Source organism: Pelobates fuscus, chromosome 3 (genome assembly GCF_036172605.1).
Source record: "Pelobates fuscus isolate aPelFus1 chromosome 3, aPelFus1.pri, whole genome shotgun sequence".
Lineage (NCBI taxonomy): Eukaryota > Metazoa > Chordata > Amphibia > Anura > Pelobatidae > Pelobates > Pelobates fuscus.
The window spans coordinates 159,190,063-159,208,042 of record NC_086319.1 but is presented as its reverse complement, the minus strand read 5'-3'; the positions used below and the strand labels follow the sequence as shown (position 1 = coordinate 159,208,042).

The following is a 17,980-nucleotide window of genomic DNA, read 5'->3' as shown; positions in this document are numbered from 1 at the left end:
GGGGCTGATTAAAACCTGGGCTGAAAGATCACTGGACCATACGGGTAGGACAAGATTAAAAAGTGTGGCAAGTTAAATGAGTATTATTGGCATGGCTGCCAACATGAAAAACGCACAGTAGGAAAAACACACTGTAGCAACCTGTTTTATTTTGGATATATATATATATATATATATATATACACACACACACACTAAGTCTCACGAGAAAAACACATTTTCTGAAAGGGTTAGGATCTGGATTGGCAGAAGATTCCAGATTGGCAGCTTATAAAACATAAAAAGATATGGATAATTTAAATAGCCTGGGATGGAGCTCAGCTGGTTATTACCATGACACTAGTACCTGTTCAATCCTCTGAATTATATGTTTGATTCTTGGCAGGATCAACTCATCCTTTTAGTGATCCAAGCACCATTGAGTTGGGCCTTTATTAATCAGATACCAATTTATTTAAAATAAGAAAGTGTCTGCTAAAGAGCTCTGAATCTTTTTAAAGATAAATATGCTAGGAAAGAAATGTTGATGTTTGCCTGTCTAAATTTACAATGAAACTAGTGCTCTATTTCTCTTCCATAGATGTTACATTTACCTACCTTACACATGTTTGTCTACACGCATTGACCCTTGTACATGCATGTTTATACACAATGACCTTTGTACACGCAATGGCCATATTTCATTCATGCTTACAGATATGGACCCTAACTTTATACTTGTAACTCTACATGCATGCAGTTTAATTCATACATATAAACAGACATGCATTATGCATTTATACCAACACAGCCTCATAAATTACAAAAGCAAAGACTAGTTCTCACGTGCAGACCTCATTAATGATTACATATATAATTCCATTCACTTCTGTATGTCCATACACATTAACACTAATACTCATATACACCCAGGGACACTGCTTCCTTGCAGGAACTAAGGCATATGGGGCCAAGGAAAGGCCTCCTGACAGGGCTCATGGGCAGAGCTTCCCTGAAGGACCCAAGGTCAGGAAGCCAAAGAATAACTCAAGGCTGCCAAGCAGGCATAAAGACAATGCCTTTTGATGAGTCCTAAGAGCAGACGTGGTGAGGCCCAACAACAGGCGCTTTTAGCAAATACATGGCCTCTCAGTGTTGCCCCAGCATAAGGTCTCCTGACAAGGATTAGAGACAATACAATGGATATCCTTGCCGTATATGCTTTTTTTTGTTACCAAGGTGTTGTATTAAATATTGCGTGTCAACAGCAGAAGCACAATGCATCAAGTTAGTCAAATCAAAAATGCATGGCTGGCAGGCATCTTCAGGATCCTCTGTAAGAAACTGAGACATTTTTGTTGCTTGTAATTGTTTTATAAACCAATAACTGATATTGCTTAGTTGATCTGTCTCATTTGTCTCACTTTCTGCAAGCAGCTAAGGGCACCATAATTGCCGCGTGATTTTGACCTCTGGGTAGCTGCACATGCTTTTGAAATATATGTACTCATGTAGCCTTCAGCCTTCTCACATGTGTTTTATGCTGTTGATCCAAAAGAAGGCAAAAAAAAAAAAACAGTTTGAAGCACTTCCAATTGTGCAACAAACTATGAGAAATTCCTTCTTGAACTCAGAATGGCAGTCAGATTTATCCTTGGATTAAGACACTATCCAGGGAGACACAGTATAAGTAAAATTATAGTAAAAAAAAATTATGTCAATACATGTTTAACTGAGGGATATATAAAAACGCTATCAGTATGTGCAGAAAGATTATTGGTGTATAGTCATATCATGGAAAGCTCAAAGACTGCAATCCAATGTTTAAAATATTGCAAATGATATCAATATGCCAGAGGTACATTATTTACTGTAATAAGAATGAATATTAGCTGCACAGAGATTCTGCTCAAGTTTTTTTCCCAATTCTCTCTTTTCTTTAATGAAATAGCTCTCGGGTTCAGTGTACAATATTAAAATGGTAAACACAGATTAACAAATGATTGCATTTTGTAACAACTAAATCGTAGTTTTTTCTTCCTACCTGCAGCTATACCATTAGGTATAATTGTTGTACGAGGAGACTGTGATCTGGAGACTTGCCGGATGTACATTGATCGCCTCCAAGAGGTACGTTTTTATTTTTAAACATATGTCTTACAATTATTAAAGAGGTAGGCAGAACTTGTCTTTATTGCTCAGCAAAATACAATGACTTGTCTTGGTAGGAAAAAAGCACTTGGTGGCATTAGCAGTCTATCTATCAGAGAAATGCATTTGTGGGACAATTACTGAAGGTCACATTCTCAACAGAGTAGGGTTAATTTGCACCTGGCAATTATGCCAACTACATTACAGCACCGCACCTTGGAAGATCAGTTCATAAATACATTCTAGTCCAAACATATATATACACTGTGGACCTATGGTATATCTTGAATTCAGCAGGGTTGTAAACATTTCTCTCTTCAAGTGCAAATTGTGCTTATTAGCCACGAACTCAACATTTTGGAGATTATGGATTGTGTTCCAATCTAGACATTAACAGATTCCTTTTGATGATTCTCTCTTTTTAAATGAGTTTTCCTTTTTTTTTTCTAGGACCTTCAATCTGTGACAGTGCACAGGGATCACTGCCAGGTAGGCATTATAAAGTATAACTACTCCTCGGCAGCATTGCAGTGTTCATGTGCAAGAACCTAATTTGTTCAGGTTCATGTGTGTATGACTTAATAGTTTGTGCAGTTCTTAGCCATGCCAGGAATGAAGAAATCCTATAAGATTTATCCTAAGATGCCTGCTCCCAGAAGACTATATTAGCTCCCTAAACAACTACCATAGCAGAAGGTACCTTCACAAGGAAAAACTCTGAAACATGGGTGGGCTTTTGTGGTGGTTCTGAAAACGCTACTAATATATTCACCAAATAGTTAGTTATTATGTGTTGACAACAAAGAGTCCAAGATGACAGGTAGGGAAATTAAAATGTCATATTTCATAGTTATTGTCAGGTTACTGGCTGTTGGTGAGCCATTGATGCTAATGCAATCACAGTCACACACTTTTACCATTACTAATTCTGTGAAAAAGGGTCTTATACTTTATATTTTTGTCACATTTATGCGTCAGCAGAACAAACTCCACAAAAACCTCCATGGACTTCACAATGTGTACAAACACCATTAATCAATGATTCCTCTTTAGTCAGTTAGAGCAATTAAAGAACAAATAAGCTACGTACCTAAAATATAACAAGCAAAATGGATAACATTATAAATAGTGATGTCGCGAACACAAAATTTTCGGTTCGCGAACGGCGAACGCGAACTTCCGCAAACGTCCGCGAACCGGTGAACCGGGCGAACCGCGCCATATTACTAGACACAAAGAGTGTCTGGAGGGAGTATCTGCAGTAACACAGAGTGTCTGGAGGGAGTATCTGCAGTCACACAGAGTGTCTGGGGGGAGTATCTGCAGTAACACAGAGTGTCTGGGGGGGGTATCTGCAGTAACACAGAGTGTCTGGAGGGAGTATCTGCAGTAACACAGAGTGTCTGGAGGGAGTATCTGCAGTAACACAGAGTGTCTGGGAGGAGTATCTGCAGTAACACAGAGGGTCTGTTGGGAGTATCTGCAGTAACACAGGGTGTCTGGAGGGAGTATCTGCAGTAACACAGAGTGTCTGGGGGCAGTATCTGCAGTAATACAGAGTGTCTGGGGGGAGTATCTGCTTCTAACATTTATATGCACTTAAAAAAAATAAAAAATAATAATAAATTGAAAAAAAAAAATGAATCCAGCCTCCGAATGAATCTTAAATGGATGCTGTCCAGGAGGTGGGAGGGTCTGGAAGGGAGGGTCTGCTGCTGATTGGCTGGAATGTGTCTGCTGAATGTGAGGTATAGGGTCAAAGTTTACTCAATGATGACGAATAGGGGGCGGACCGAACATCGCATATGTTCGCCCGCCGCCGCGAACGCGAACACACTATGTTCGCCAGGAACTATTCGCCGGCGAACCCTCAGGGACATCACTAATTATAAATACACATGTGCACATGACCATTTGTCATTTTAGACAGAGTACAAATATACAAAAACAAATCCTGCGCTCAAACTCGCACTACTCTTGGGCCGCAGCAACGACCATAGTACACATCAGCCCCAATACATACCGTAAAAAATAAATTAAAAAAAGGTTACCGGGGGGGCGGGGCCGGGCCGCCGGGCCGACTGGACGCCATCTGGATGGGCTCCAGCGGCATGTTGCCTGAAATAACACCAAACATGGCCCAAAACCGCTTAAAAAAGCAAAGCATGCTGCATTTAAGAGGGGGAAAGCTCCGACACCCACCTGATACCTGCTAGAAGTCGACCGAGTGGCAAGCGGGCGGAGAAGACTGGGCCTGGCCTGCACGCGGCTTCTGGGCATCGGCCGCCATTGCATGCAGCATGGCGCCGTGAAATGGCGCAACACAGAGCCAACCCGCTGTAACATAAGTATTCCTGGCGTGGAGAGACCTTTGGCCCGGGGCACGGCCATATGGTGGCGACATGTACTACGGCAGGAAATCCCGACCATATGGTGGCGACATGTACTACGGCGGGAGCCCCCGCGTGGACATTGTACCGACCACCTAAACTGGCAATGGCAAAGAGATAGCCAGCCAGATGTAATGGACATTAACACTGAGGAGCAATATATTAAACTGGGAACGTAACCTGGCATGAACAGAGGTGATATACGTTGACACAGAAGCCCAGGAGGCCGGTGATCCGACGCAACCGCGCCATATTACTAACATGGCCTCTCTGTAAAGGCATTATTGAAAGAGGAGTGCAGGGACACCAAAGGAGACAACCCATTTTGGGGCAACGACCTTGACGGCCTGGGCGGACCCCGGCGCTGCCGGGTCCCTGATGGACCTCCCGCGATGCCTGCCGACCCGCAGGAGAAGTGAGTGTCCGGGCCTCCGGGTCTGGGAGGTCCCTGGAGAGCCATGTCCCTGATGCTGAGAGCCCTGTGGGGTGGGTCTGCGCGGCCTTTCCGGCGGACCGGTGGCCGGGGGCTGCGCGCACCGGTCCCAAGTATGAGGCCGGCACCGGGAGAGACACTGGGACACAACCTTCACTGGGACTGGGGTGGTGTTGGGGAGGTGCAGGGCGCGGGCGGCCCGCGGACTCTAGGTCTGGGGGCCCAGCGGGCCGTCCCTGCTCCCGAGTGCCCACAGCGCCGCGGAGGACTCAGGTGCTGGGCTGGGACCGTCCCGGGGGAGGCGGTCGGGGACTCGGCGTCACGGGGGACGCACCACGGCCAAGCCATGGGAGGCCCTCATCGGACTGACATTATGGACAGTTCTGCCTCAGTATTGTTGTTATTCTTATAGTTATTTGATTATGCATTCCTTAATATAGTAAGCCAGAGCTGAGACGCACAATGCGCGACCAATGCACCTACTATAAGTTCTTGATGAATATTAAGGTTTTTAGTCTTTACGCTTTTTTAAATTCATGATTGATGCGAACATTTTCTCACTCTGTCATTTAGACACAGTTTAAGCTGCTTAGTAACCGGCAGTAATTGCATGTTTGTATGGCTTAGAATGGCTAAAATTACACTGTTAACAGTTTAGTCACTCAGCCTTATACGTCACTGCTACATTAACATACTTGAGTGACTCTCCGCATTAGCCCCAGTATGCATACGCCATCTATGGTCGCTTATTAAAATGGCCAGACAATTGCAATGTACAACGTAAACCATTACGCTTCATCCTAATTATGGATATAACTATGCTCATTGCGGCATATATTTGTAAACTAACAGCTCTGATGATATTGCACTCAATCTGCGACATGGTTATTTTGCGTTTAACTGGCCGCTGCCATAATGCTTATAGATAGGATTATACATTGCACTGAGACGCCTGCCTTTTATAATACTGTTTTTATATATGATTACCGTACTGCACGTTGTATTAAATCCTCAGAAATGCTTGTTCATTCTGATTTATATGCCTCTGCGCAGGCAACCACATACTACATTAATCGCTTTAAATTGTGCCTGCTCATGTTCTTTTGCGCAACCAATAAAAATATTCAACACAAAAAAAGGTTACCTACGCTCTTCCCAAATCTCTATGGAAGTTATTTAGTTAGCCCAATGCCCATTAGAGGGAATGCCCACCTGCCATGTCAAGGCATACCTCTTATGTTGGTCCTACATTGACTATTCACCTTGCTTCCTTGAGTTCCCTATTAAGGGTTAATAAGGATATAGGGGTTTAGAAAAATACCCCTCTTTGTCTCATTAGAGATATCTTTGCCAGAAGCTCAAGGAAGTCAGGTGAATAGTCAGTGTAAGACCCACCTAAGAGGTTTGCCTTGATAATTATTTTTGCCTTTAATGCCAGTTAATAAAATAATAAAACATTTTATCTGCCTTTTCTTTGTTTGTGTGTTTGTGTGTTTGTGTGTTTGTGTGTTTGTGTGTTTGTGTGCGTGTGTGTGTGGGGGAGGACAATGGGTTGGGCACCTTGGAAATCTGGCACCTGACATAAAAACCTGGCCTGCTCACTGATAGCCTGCTAAAGCTTTAAAATGAATGTTACTAATGTTAGTGACTAGTGTTTTTTTCCATACTGCATAATGTCACTGAGTTAGGGCTCGTTTCCAATGTTGATTTTTCTTTTTTCCAACCAGTACAGAGCATTGCTTTTAGATAATACATTCACAAATACCAATACACAATTCTATTGGGAATCTGCAGGTCAAATGGAAGCTTGAGATTTGGGTTCCAGGATTAAACAGTTTTCTCCAGTCATGAGGGTGGATGACTCCTGATCTCCCTTGATGCTTGGATAAGGAACACACACTTTTACTGATGAATGTAGCAGTGCTGATTGATTATTGTTTCAGTTTTGTTTTCATTTTAATTTTATACATTTCATAATTGTACCTTCATCATTACCTGCTTGCAAACAGGGGCCACATATGCTTTCTATTCATTATAGGGATAGGAAAGATACCACATCGCCTCTATCTTCATTAAAATAAACATTTATCTTGTATTCAATCCATAGGATCTCGATAGCTCTTTTCCAAGGATGCTCTCGGCTCAGCGACTCAACCCACGATGGTGCTTCCTAGACGGTAAAGTCTTGTTTTTTGACTTGTTTTCAATGGCGTACTTTTGACCATTTTAGTGATTTGAAGAAATTATGCTACGTCTGACACAAGCCTGCACAGCATGTGGAATACCATCCCCCAATCCCCATACAATTCTGTGTCTGCACCCTCTGTATGGAGAAAGTGGACTTTTCTCATAGAGATTAATTGATTCAATGCATCTCTATGAGGAGATGCTGATTGACCAGGGCTGTGTTTTACTTGTGCTGGCTCTGCCCCTCATCTGCCCCTTGAAAGCCTCAGCCAATCCTATGGGAAAGCATTATAACTGGCTCAGATAATCACTTCTGATGATGTTATCCAAGCAGGCAGATCAGGGGCAGAGCCAGCAGCAGACTCAAATAAAAGCAAGATTGTATTATATTTAGGGGGGCAAGGGGGCCCATGGGGGACTAGATGGGGGTTTTAACACTATTGGGTCAGGAATACATGTTTGTGATCCTGACCTTATAGTGTTCCTTTAAAGTGCAAACTCACGTGCCCTGTTAAGGGAAACCTAGTAGATAATTGCTGCATGAAAAATTCATTTAGGTCACTCAAATTCAGAACATTGTCCTTTGTTTTTACAGCTACCTCTGCAGACCGGTTCTATCGGATCGACAGATCGCAGGTAAGCCGTGTTATTTATTATTGTAAACCACTCCTAACCATTTCTGCCTTTGAGTGTTTGATAAATAATGCCCGAGAGAGACTGTGAACAAAGAGTTTGCAAATAAGGTAAAAACGAGAGTCGGGGGTACACGAACTCTGAATTGTTTGGAATTTACATTAAAATGGCAAAAAATAGGGAAATAAAGAGATTGCTTAAAGGAACACTCCAAACACTGTAAGCCCTACAGCACACTGTAGTGGTCATAGTGCCAGGAGTGCACTGGCCCCTTCCGACGTGATTAGTCAACCATTTAGTAACTTTTTTACTTCTCTCCTGGGGTCTCCTGAATACGACTCCTCATCTCGCTTAGAAGGAAAGCCAGAAGCTCCTGCTTAGGAACTGCCATTAAGTGGCCTACAGTGCAGAGCCTGCTCATTGCCTGAGAGAACCACAGAGCTTAACTCAATGATACAGCACACTGTAGTGCTTATGGTGCTTAAAATATTCCTTTACGAGAGTGGAGTAGAAGCTCCTGGTAGAGACATTGATAAACATGGCTGTCAGAGAGAGTAAAGTTGAGAGAGTGAATTACAACAAAAGAAAAATTTGCCTTGGGTATTGACATCATTACGTGATCAAGCCATATAAAATTGTTCAAAGTGCAATCACGTATTATAGCAATCATGTTTCCTTTGCTGATTTAGTTTGCTAGCTTAATTTTTGTTGTGATGTAACCAATTATGTGATCACTTTATGATTTTTTTTTAAAATATTTGATATATGTATATGTTTTATTGCACCAATATCGTATTGGAGTCACATGACTTGCGAGCCGACATTTTGTTTCTCTTCTCCAACCAATTTGCCTTGGACTACATTCCTGAACTATATACACAATGTCCTCTGGAAGGGACAGATAAAAAGGCAGTGGGCTTATGCAGTTGGGTACAAGGTAGCACCGTTAACCTAAAGGGCAGCTGGTCCACAAGGGATTGTGTTTGAAAGAGGAAATTTAAGATTTGTTTGAGACAGATTGTTTCATTAAGTGGGTAGGTATCCAGTTAGTTTCTTCACAGCAGAACAGTATTAGCCATATCATGACAATAAGCAGCTGCCTGGGCCCAGGAGTTAGACAGGGGTCAAACCTTAAATTTGCCCCTTTCACCATGCCTATGAATAGCGTGAAGCGGGGCCTACACCAGTAACCTGCCTAGAGTCCCATGGGATCCTAATCTTTCTCTGAAATACTGTTAGGGAAACATTCAAGGAGTCAAGGAGAGATCTCAGGAGAAATGTTCTAAGTCTCAGCAGCATACAGGTGGTACAGTAATTCAAATTTGATTTCCAAGAGAGAGGCAGTATGTTATTTTACAAATCATGTATATTAATTAATACTGATCGGCTGTGAAATGAAGTAGATATTTTAACCAAAGAAGATCTGAGTCATATGTGAATTTCATAATGCAGAAGCTACATGAAATGTGTGCTGTTTCTTGAATGTATAAAACCTTCTGTGTTTGGATATACTGAGGATGCAGTATGCATGGTTTATTCCAAGAGACGAAATTTGCAGAGAAAAAAAAATGTCTTAAACTGTATTGCCTGCCGATGGAATCCTGTAAAGGCTAACACATTAATTAAGGGAAGAATGCCTGGAATATGCATAAGGCTGTCTTGTTCTTGAAGAACAATGACTTAAAATGAGTGTTAGATTTCATAATGAGCAAACTAGATGGGCCAACTGTTTTATATCATCCAGCACAATCTATGATAGATTTCTAGCTTCCAAAGAGCAGCCAATATCCCAACCATCTCTCAAAATTAAAGTAGTGCTGAAATAAAAAAATAGAAAATAATGAATTAACATTATTCTATCTAATAAATCAAGTGTCTGTTGAATGTATTTCTTATATTTAGTGTGTGGCATGAATATGTCACTTTATATTTTGTAGCAAGCATCTTCTATCCATCTTTGTCTTATTCTATAGTTCTTACCCTAGTCTGGAAATAATGTGTGGTGTTGTCCATTATTGATTTTCCCATCAAATACAGCAGGAGATAAATAGAATGTGAGCCCATATCCGTGATTGGGAATGTTAATGAAGGGAACATATGCCCAATGCAAATCTTGTTAAAGAAACATGTCCCTAAACCCATGACTGAGAGTGCTAATGAAAGAGGTATAAGTCTAAACCTATGATAGGAGTATTAAAAAAAGGAATGTGTGTCTACACCTCTGATGGAGTGTGTTAAAGGGAGAGTGTGCCCTGACCCATGACTGAAGGTGTAATACAATGGATTGTGTGAGTAAATCACAGATTAGGAGTGCAAATTTAAAAAAAAAATGTTTATAAAGGCATGTTTGGGAATGCATGCATGTACCCGAACCAGTGACTTGGAGTGTTAATGAAGAATATGTGTTCCCAAAACATGAATGTCAATGTGTACAATGAGCAAGTATGCCTAAACTCTTAATTGGGAATGATATTTAAATAAACTTGTAGTCAAACCAGTGTTCGTGGTTGAACATTTGCACAAACCTGTGAACATTTGAACAACCTGGGATTGTTCAGAGTATGAGTAGTGCTTCACCATATGTTTTTCTTTTTATAGGAACACCTGCATTTTGTAACAGAGATTTCCCAAGATGAAGTCTTTATTCTGGACCCCGAGACATCAGGCAGCCCAACTTGCGGCACAGCCACTGGGATGCCAGATCTTGTAGTTGAACAGCCCTGTGGGTGAGTCATTTTTTTATTTTTTTTTGTAGGCTTGTTCTTTGCTGACTTGACACTAAAACAATCTAACAAGGGGCAATGTATTTTAAGTACCAACTAGTTCACTTACCCACCATACTGCTGGGGTGCAGATCTATTTTAGTTAGAATTGTGGCCTCTGTCATGCCATTAATCCATAATAATTTAGGTAGCAAGGGTTTAAGGATTTAAAACAGTAAATAATTAAACTGGATTAAAAAATACAGTTACTGATAACATGACAGAATATTAAATGGTGAGTGGGCTTTCTCTAAGAGAACAATTACATAGAGTTAATAAGGATCATAGTGCAGTTCATAATACCTTTTATTTTTAGCAAGACATACATGTGAAATCAATCATTTGAGTGGGTTTGCCCTAACCAATCCATCTAACATCAGAGTTGGAGGGACAGGATGAAGACGGACATATATTGCATCACTCGTTGTAGATGTGGGAAGATGTGTCCAATCAAGGATCATGTCAGAAAAGTGATCACACAGGCTTGCCAGCAATTTAACCAGAACATTCCATGTAGAGATCTAAAGAAGAGCTTTAGAATAGACAAAACTGCTGTACAACTGCAAGCGAGTTGAACAATAAACTCACACAGGTGTTTTGTGCATTTCTGTGGTATCACCATACCTGGAACATCAGAGAAAAACTCATGATGGTAAAACAGGTTCCAAAATTGCTGTTTATCGAAAACTATGTCGGCAATGTATTCCACAACTCAACTACCCTCAGTAACATTAAAAAAAACAGGCCTTTTCTATCTTTGAAATGAAACTTTTTTCTAAAATGATCAAATGTCATCTTGTCCTCTGTAAAGTTGTTTGCTTTAAGATATGCCTGTAAGAGCATTTGAATTGATCTTGCATTTATAAATAATATTCCCTCCTCTCTATTAAGCAAACCCTGTTTGGATACTTCCACTCTCATCACTGAAATTTTGTCATCATATAACTCATGGAGCTGCACTTCAGCAAACCCTTTCCTTATATCCTGCTTCTCCTCCACCCACCACAGGCCATCAGATTGGTGGACACCAACAAGTCGCAAACGGATAGTAAGCGATAGCTGTCTGCCGGGAAAAGTGTCTATGTCAGATAAAACCACCGATACAGTGCCAGATTCACCCACGACCAGCACTTTGCAGTAAGGAATCATTTTACTTTTATTGATCTTATTTATTGAACTTTGTTTCCAAACTATGAACTTAACTGGATCTCTCACATTAACACTAACACCATCTGGATACTACACAATTCTCAGATATGTAGTTACAAACAATGAATTGTGTCTAAAACAATATTTATTTATGTATTTACTGGGAGGGATTGTTACCTTTAGTGTACTCAAAAGAATTTGCAAAAAAATGCAATGTTTTACTTTATAATACTCAATTAAGTATATTAATTAGTAGGTCATTATCAATCTATTATATTTTGAGTTATATTAAAACTTGTCACTTATATTGCTACTAAACTGGGTAATTTACAACATATTTTTGATTATGCAAATAAAAGCAATGCCATGATTTCTCTGATACAATACAATTGTGTCATCCCACATGAGTTACTCACATTTGTTTTGTCTACTTTCTGCCCGAGCTTGCAGTTTTTGGGATTTTGCAAGTTTCTTTTTCTCTCTCTAGGCCTGAGAGCTGACATTGTTGGCATAAGACAGGGGTAGGCAATCTTCAGCAATCCAGGTGTTGTAGACTACCTCTCCCATAATGCTGTTAATGCTGTAATGCTTGCGAAGCATCCAGGGAGGTGTAGTCCACAACATCTGAAGTGCTGAAGGTTGCCAAATGCTCTTGAAGTGATAATGCTGGTAAAGCATCAAGGGAGATGCAGTCCACAGTATCTGTAGTGCTGAAGGTTGCCTACATTTGGCATAGGTAGTGAATTGCATCATACTGAAGAACCATGGGGTTCTTCAGTATGACTTTCATTTTGCATGAAAGTTGTAGACACTCCAACCTTCATAATCACTTGAAAGCAAGCACATGAAGTAGAAGCAGCTATTATCAGCTGCTTTCAAAAATGCATCTTAAAGCATGACTTGCATTTGCTGGTGATATATCTTCTGGCACCCTCTGGTGGTTGACTTCCTAAAGTGTTCACTAAATAACCGTTGGTAAAAATGGTAATTGAATGCATTCAGGCCCTGAGCAAATAGATGTTTCTTCTGGCCTGTCTAAAATAAAATCTTTTTTTCATTTTGTGATGTTTTATAATTTTATCATTTACTATGTTTTGTTAAAAATTTTAGATGTGTCATTTATATTCCTGTTAAAAGTAACATACAATACTGAAATAAAACATAGACGAGTCAACCTCCGAATATAAATGATGAGAAAAAAAATCAACTTTGTTTATTTGAGGCTTGGCATTTATCCATTTATATTATTAAGCTTGTTAGTGTGGTATGGATTGCACTAAAATCACACAACGTGGTTAGTGTAACTGCTAAAACATGGCCAAAATACCAACTCACCATCTTCACAAACAAACAAACAAACAAACAGGACCTGTGGAATGACTCTGTATCTTGTGTGATTATTTAGAAATCACAGAGGGTTAGACAGAGATGAAGCGGTGCCGGTGCCAAGTGTTGCATCCATCTGCTTTTAAATCTGTCAAGTATAATTGTGCTCATATACCACACAGTTCCACCTGTGGCTTGCACACATTGAATTCAGTATTCACTATAACTTGTTCAGGGCAGTGGTTAAAAAAAATTGTTACTGGAATATAATTTAATCTCTCTGTGTCATTCAAATAAGATTGATCTAGATGCAAATATTACTCAATTTGCATTAATTTCTATATTCACCACGCTGTGAACTTGCCAAATTTAATAATTATCTGCAAAATGAAATCTTGCCCAAATCACACCAATACAGATACAAATTGTGAGACTGCTTTTGCAAGTCCTTAAGACCATTAACAATCAACTAGACCTGTGAGAGATAGCACTGACAGTCCTGGTGGTATGTGTTATATTTCACATGATGGCCAGCTAGGGAGTTTTGGTCATTATGACTCAAAATGTAAAAAGTCTTCTGTTTCTACAAGCCTGTCACTAGGTTCATAAGCAGAGGAAGTCTCTCTATGTTTAATCCAACTTTAAAAAAAGGAAGATTTGCTTTTTGTTTGTCTTGGGAGGGAAAGGGTTAACAAAAGATTTTTTTTGGGATGTGATCTACTTTTACACACGTCTTTGGGGATCTGAGAAAATGAGATTGTAATTGCCGGCATGCAAGAGAAAATTAATTATACGTTCTGCTTTTTAATCAAGCGAACACTGCGTTAATTCTCTTTTATTTCAGGTGGGATCTCATTAGTCATGTCGATGATGTGGGTAGGCATTGGGAGAAGGTGTTTTGAAGGAAGGAGGGCCCATTTAGCCCATACCTGAAAGATAATGATATGATTTTGATTTGAATAGAACATAGCGATCATTTTCAATAGGCTTAAAAGTAAATATTTCACTTAAAAGCGTAATATAAAACAGAGCATATAGCATGTAAATATTTCTTGGAAGACTTGTCAAACAATAGGATGTGGATTTCCCATGGCAGAATATGGTATGTACATCCCACATTTCACACTCATTACAAAGCATGATCTGTATAACCACTCTTCAATCTCAGTAAAACAGAGGCACTGTACAGCCCGCATTTTAATCTCATTACAGACTCGGATGGTCTGTACAGCCCACATTCTAACCCCATTATAGAGAACAGTCTCTACAATCCACATTCTAATCCCATTACACTGAGGATGGTCTGTACAGCCCACATTCTAACCCCACTACAGAGAATGGTCTGTACAGCTCACATTCTAACCCCATTACAGAGAACAGTCTCTACAATCCACATTCTAACCCCATTACAGAGGATGGTCTGTACAGCTCACATTCTATACCCCATTACAGAGAACAGTCTCTACAATCCACATTCTAATCCCATTACAGAGAATGGTCTGTACAGCCCACATTCTAACCCAATTACAGAGAACAGTCTCTACAATCCACATTCTAACCCCATTACGGAGGATGGTCTGTACAGCTCACATTCTAATCCCATGACAGAGAACAGTCTGTACAATATACATTCTAATTTCATTACAGAGAACAGTCTCTAGTATATGCATTCTAATCTCATTACAGAGAACAGTCTGTACAATATACATTCTAATTTCATTACAGAGAACAGTCTCTAGTATATGCATTCTAATCTCATCACAGAGAACAGTCTGTACAAACCACATTCTAATCCCATTACAGAGAATGGTCTGTACAGCTCACATTCTAATCCCATGACAGAGAATGGTCTGTACAGCTCACATTCTAATCCCATGACAGAGAACAGTCTGTACAATATACATTCTAATTTCATTACAGAGAACAGTCTCTAGTATATGCATTCTAATCTCATTACAGAGAACAGTCTGTACAAACCACATTCTAATCCCATTGCAGAGATCTGTCTGTACAATACACATTCTAATCCCATTGCCGAGAACAGTCTGTACAGCCACATTCTAATACCATTGCCGAGAACAGTCTGTACAATATACATTCTAATCTCATTACAGAGAACATTCTTTACAATCCACATTCTAATCCCATTACAGAGAATGGTCTGTACAGCTCACATTCTAATCCCATGACAGAGAACAGTCTGTACAATATACATTCTAATTTCATTACAGAGAACAGTCTATAGTATATGCATTCTAATCTCATTACAGAGAACAGTCTGTACAAACCACATTCTAATCCCATTGCAGAGATCTGTCTGTACAATACACATTCTAATCCCATTGCCGAGAACAGTCTGTACAATTCACATTCTAATCCCATTGCCGAGAACAGTCTGTACAGCCACATTCTAATTCCATTGCAGAGAACGATCTGTACTATTAACATTCTAATGCCATTACAGAGAACAATCTGTATAATCCGCATTCTAATCCCATTACAGAGAATGGTCTGTACAGCTCACATTCTAATCCCATGACAGAGAACAGTCTGTACAATATACATTCTAATTTCATTACAGAGAACAGTCTATAGTATATGCATTCTAATCTCATTACAGAGAACAGTCTGTACAAACCACATTCTAATCCCATTGCAGAGATCTGTCTGTACAATACACATTCTAATCCCATTGCCGAGAACAGTCTGTACAGCCACATTCTAATACCATTGCCGAGAACAGTCTGTACAGCCACATTCTAATTCCATTGCAGAGAACGATCTGTACTATTAACATTCTAATGCCATTACAGAGAACAGTCTGTATAATCCGCATTCTAATCCCATTACAGAGAATGGTCTGTACAGCACACATTCTAATCCCATGACAGAGAACAGTCTGTACAATATACATTCTAATTTCATTACAGAGAACAGTCTCTAGTATATGCATTCTAATCTCATTACAGAGAACAGTCTGTACAAACCACATTCTAATCCCATTGCAGAGATCTGTCTGTACAATACACATTCTAATCCCATTGCCGAGAACAGTCTGTACAGCCACATTCTAATACCATTGCCGAGAACAGTCTGTACAATATACATTCTAATCTCATTACAGAGAACAGTCTTTACAATCCACATTCTAATCCCATTACAGAGAATGGTCTGTACAATCTGCATTCTAATTCCATTGCAGAGATCTGTCTGTACAATACACATTCTAATCCCATTGCCGAGAACAGTCTGTACAATTCACATTCTAATCCCATTGCCGAGAACAGTCTGTACAGCCACATTCTAATTCCATTGCAGAGAACGATCTGTACTATTAACATTCTAATCCCATTACAGAGAACAGTCTGTATAATCCGCATTCTAATCCCATTACAGAGAATGGTCTGTACAATCTGCATTCTAATCCCATTGCAGAGATCTGTCTGTACAATTCACATTCTAATCCCATTGCAGAGATCTGTCTGTACAATTCACATTCTAATCCCATTGCCGAGAACAGTCTGTACAGCCACATTCTAATTCCATTGCAGAGAACGATCTGTACTATTAACATTCTAATCCCATTACAGAGAACAGTCTGTACAATCCGCATTCTAATTCCATTACAGAGAATGGTCTGTGCACCTGCATTCTAATCCCGTTACACAGAATGGTCTGTACAATCTGCATTCTAATTTCATTACAGATAATGGTCTGTAGCACCTGCATTCTAATCCCATTACATTACAGAGAATGGTCCGTAGCACCTGCATTGAAATGCCGTTACAGAGAATGGTCTGTACAATCTGCATTCTAATCCCATTACAGAAAATGGTCTATACAATCCACATTCTAATTCCATTACAGAGAACAGTCTCTACAATCCATATTCTAATCCCATTAAATTAGAGAGAATGGTCTGTAGTACTGCATTCTAATTCCATTACAGAGAATGGTCTGTAGAAGCTGCATTATAATCTCATACAGAGAATGGTCTGTATAATCTGCACTCTAATCCTATCACAGAGAATGGTCTGTACTATCCCCATTCTAATCCCATTATAGAGGATGATCTGTTCATCCCACAATCTAATCCCATTACAGAGAATGGTCTGTACATACATCCCACATTCTAATCCCATTACAGAGGATGATCTGCACAGCCACACTCCAGTCTAATAAAAAGAAGGCACTGTACAGCCCGCATCCTAACCCCATTACATAGGATGGCATGTATAGCTTCATCCCGGTCTCCTTAAAGAGAAGGTACTCTACAGCTCACACTTTTGTCCTACTACAGAGGGTGGTCTGTACAGCATTATACTCATATCCAGTTAGAGAGGCATTATTGAACTCAATTGCCATCATGTTATTTGATCGCCATATCAATGATCTGTTTTCAAATTTGCAACTGGAGAAAAAATGTGAATGTTATCATTTATATTTATTAAGAAATGTACTAGTGAAAGGCCTTCCCTTCTATAGCAATAAGGACTGGAAAAACAGATAGATATGGAAACATAGATATAAATAATACATATTTATAGATATAGAAGTGGAATTTTATGTCCTAATCTGTCAGTATTTTTTTTTTATAAATTCTTTATTTTGAAAGATTTTGTTTGGTTTGTTTGGGGGTAGGGGGTACAGAAAAGAAGCGAATCTGTCAGTGTTTTGTTAAGATTTTTTGTAAATCTGTCATTTCCTGAAACTCAAGTTCTTTGAGGGGTATATTTTATTTAAGTTTTTTCTCTGTCAGTACCAAATCTGTGGGGTTTTTTTGGACCACGGGAAGAGGCCACAATATGAATACACAAAATGCTGTATTACAGATGTCAACAGCAGATACGGGAAAAGTAAATGAGGTTTTCTAAGCAGAGTAAGAATTCCCGAAACACGCTCCAAGATGAAATCTGTGCTGACAGCGCTGTGAATATCAGTCACACACAGCTGAGCTGGAGAGATATTGT

At 39.8% G+C, this 17,980-nt stretch overlaps 1 protein-coding gene across 7 annotated transcripts in view; it reads left to right on the top strand.

Moving 5' to 3' along the window:
* Positions 1 to 17,980, top strand: part of DGKI (diacylglycerol kinase iota) — a 414,076-nt gene that overhangs the window by 331,905 nt on the left and 64,191 nt on the right. For all 7 annotated transcript variants that reach the window (XM_063447583.1, XM_063447582.1, XM_063447581.1 and 4 more), the window contains 6 exons: positions 2,030 to 2,109; positions 2,581 to 2,619; positions 7,061 to 7,130; positions 7,736 to 7,776; positions 10,372 to 10,499; positions 11,544 to 11,672. In XM_063447583.1, coding sequence (XP_063303653.1) covers positions 2,030 to 2,109; positions 2,581 to 2,619; positions 7,061 to 7,130; positions 7,736 to 7,776; positions 10,372 to 10,499; positions 11,544 to 11,672 — 487 coding nt within the window. The remainder of the gene's footprint in view (positions 1 to 2,029; positions 2,110 to 2,580; positions 2,620 to 7,060; positions 7,131 to 7,735; positions 7,777 to 10,371; positions 10,500 to 11,543; positions 11,673 to 17,980) is intronic.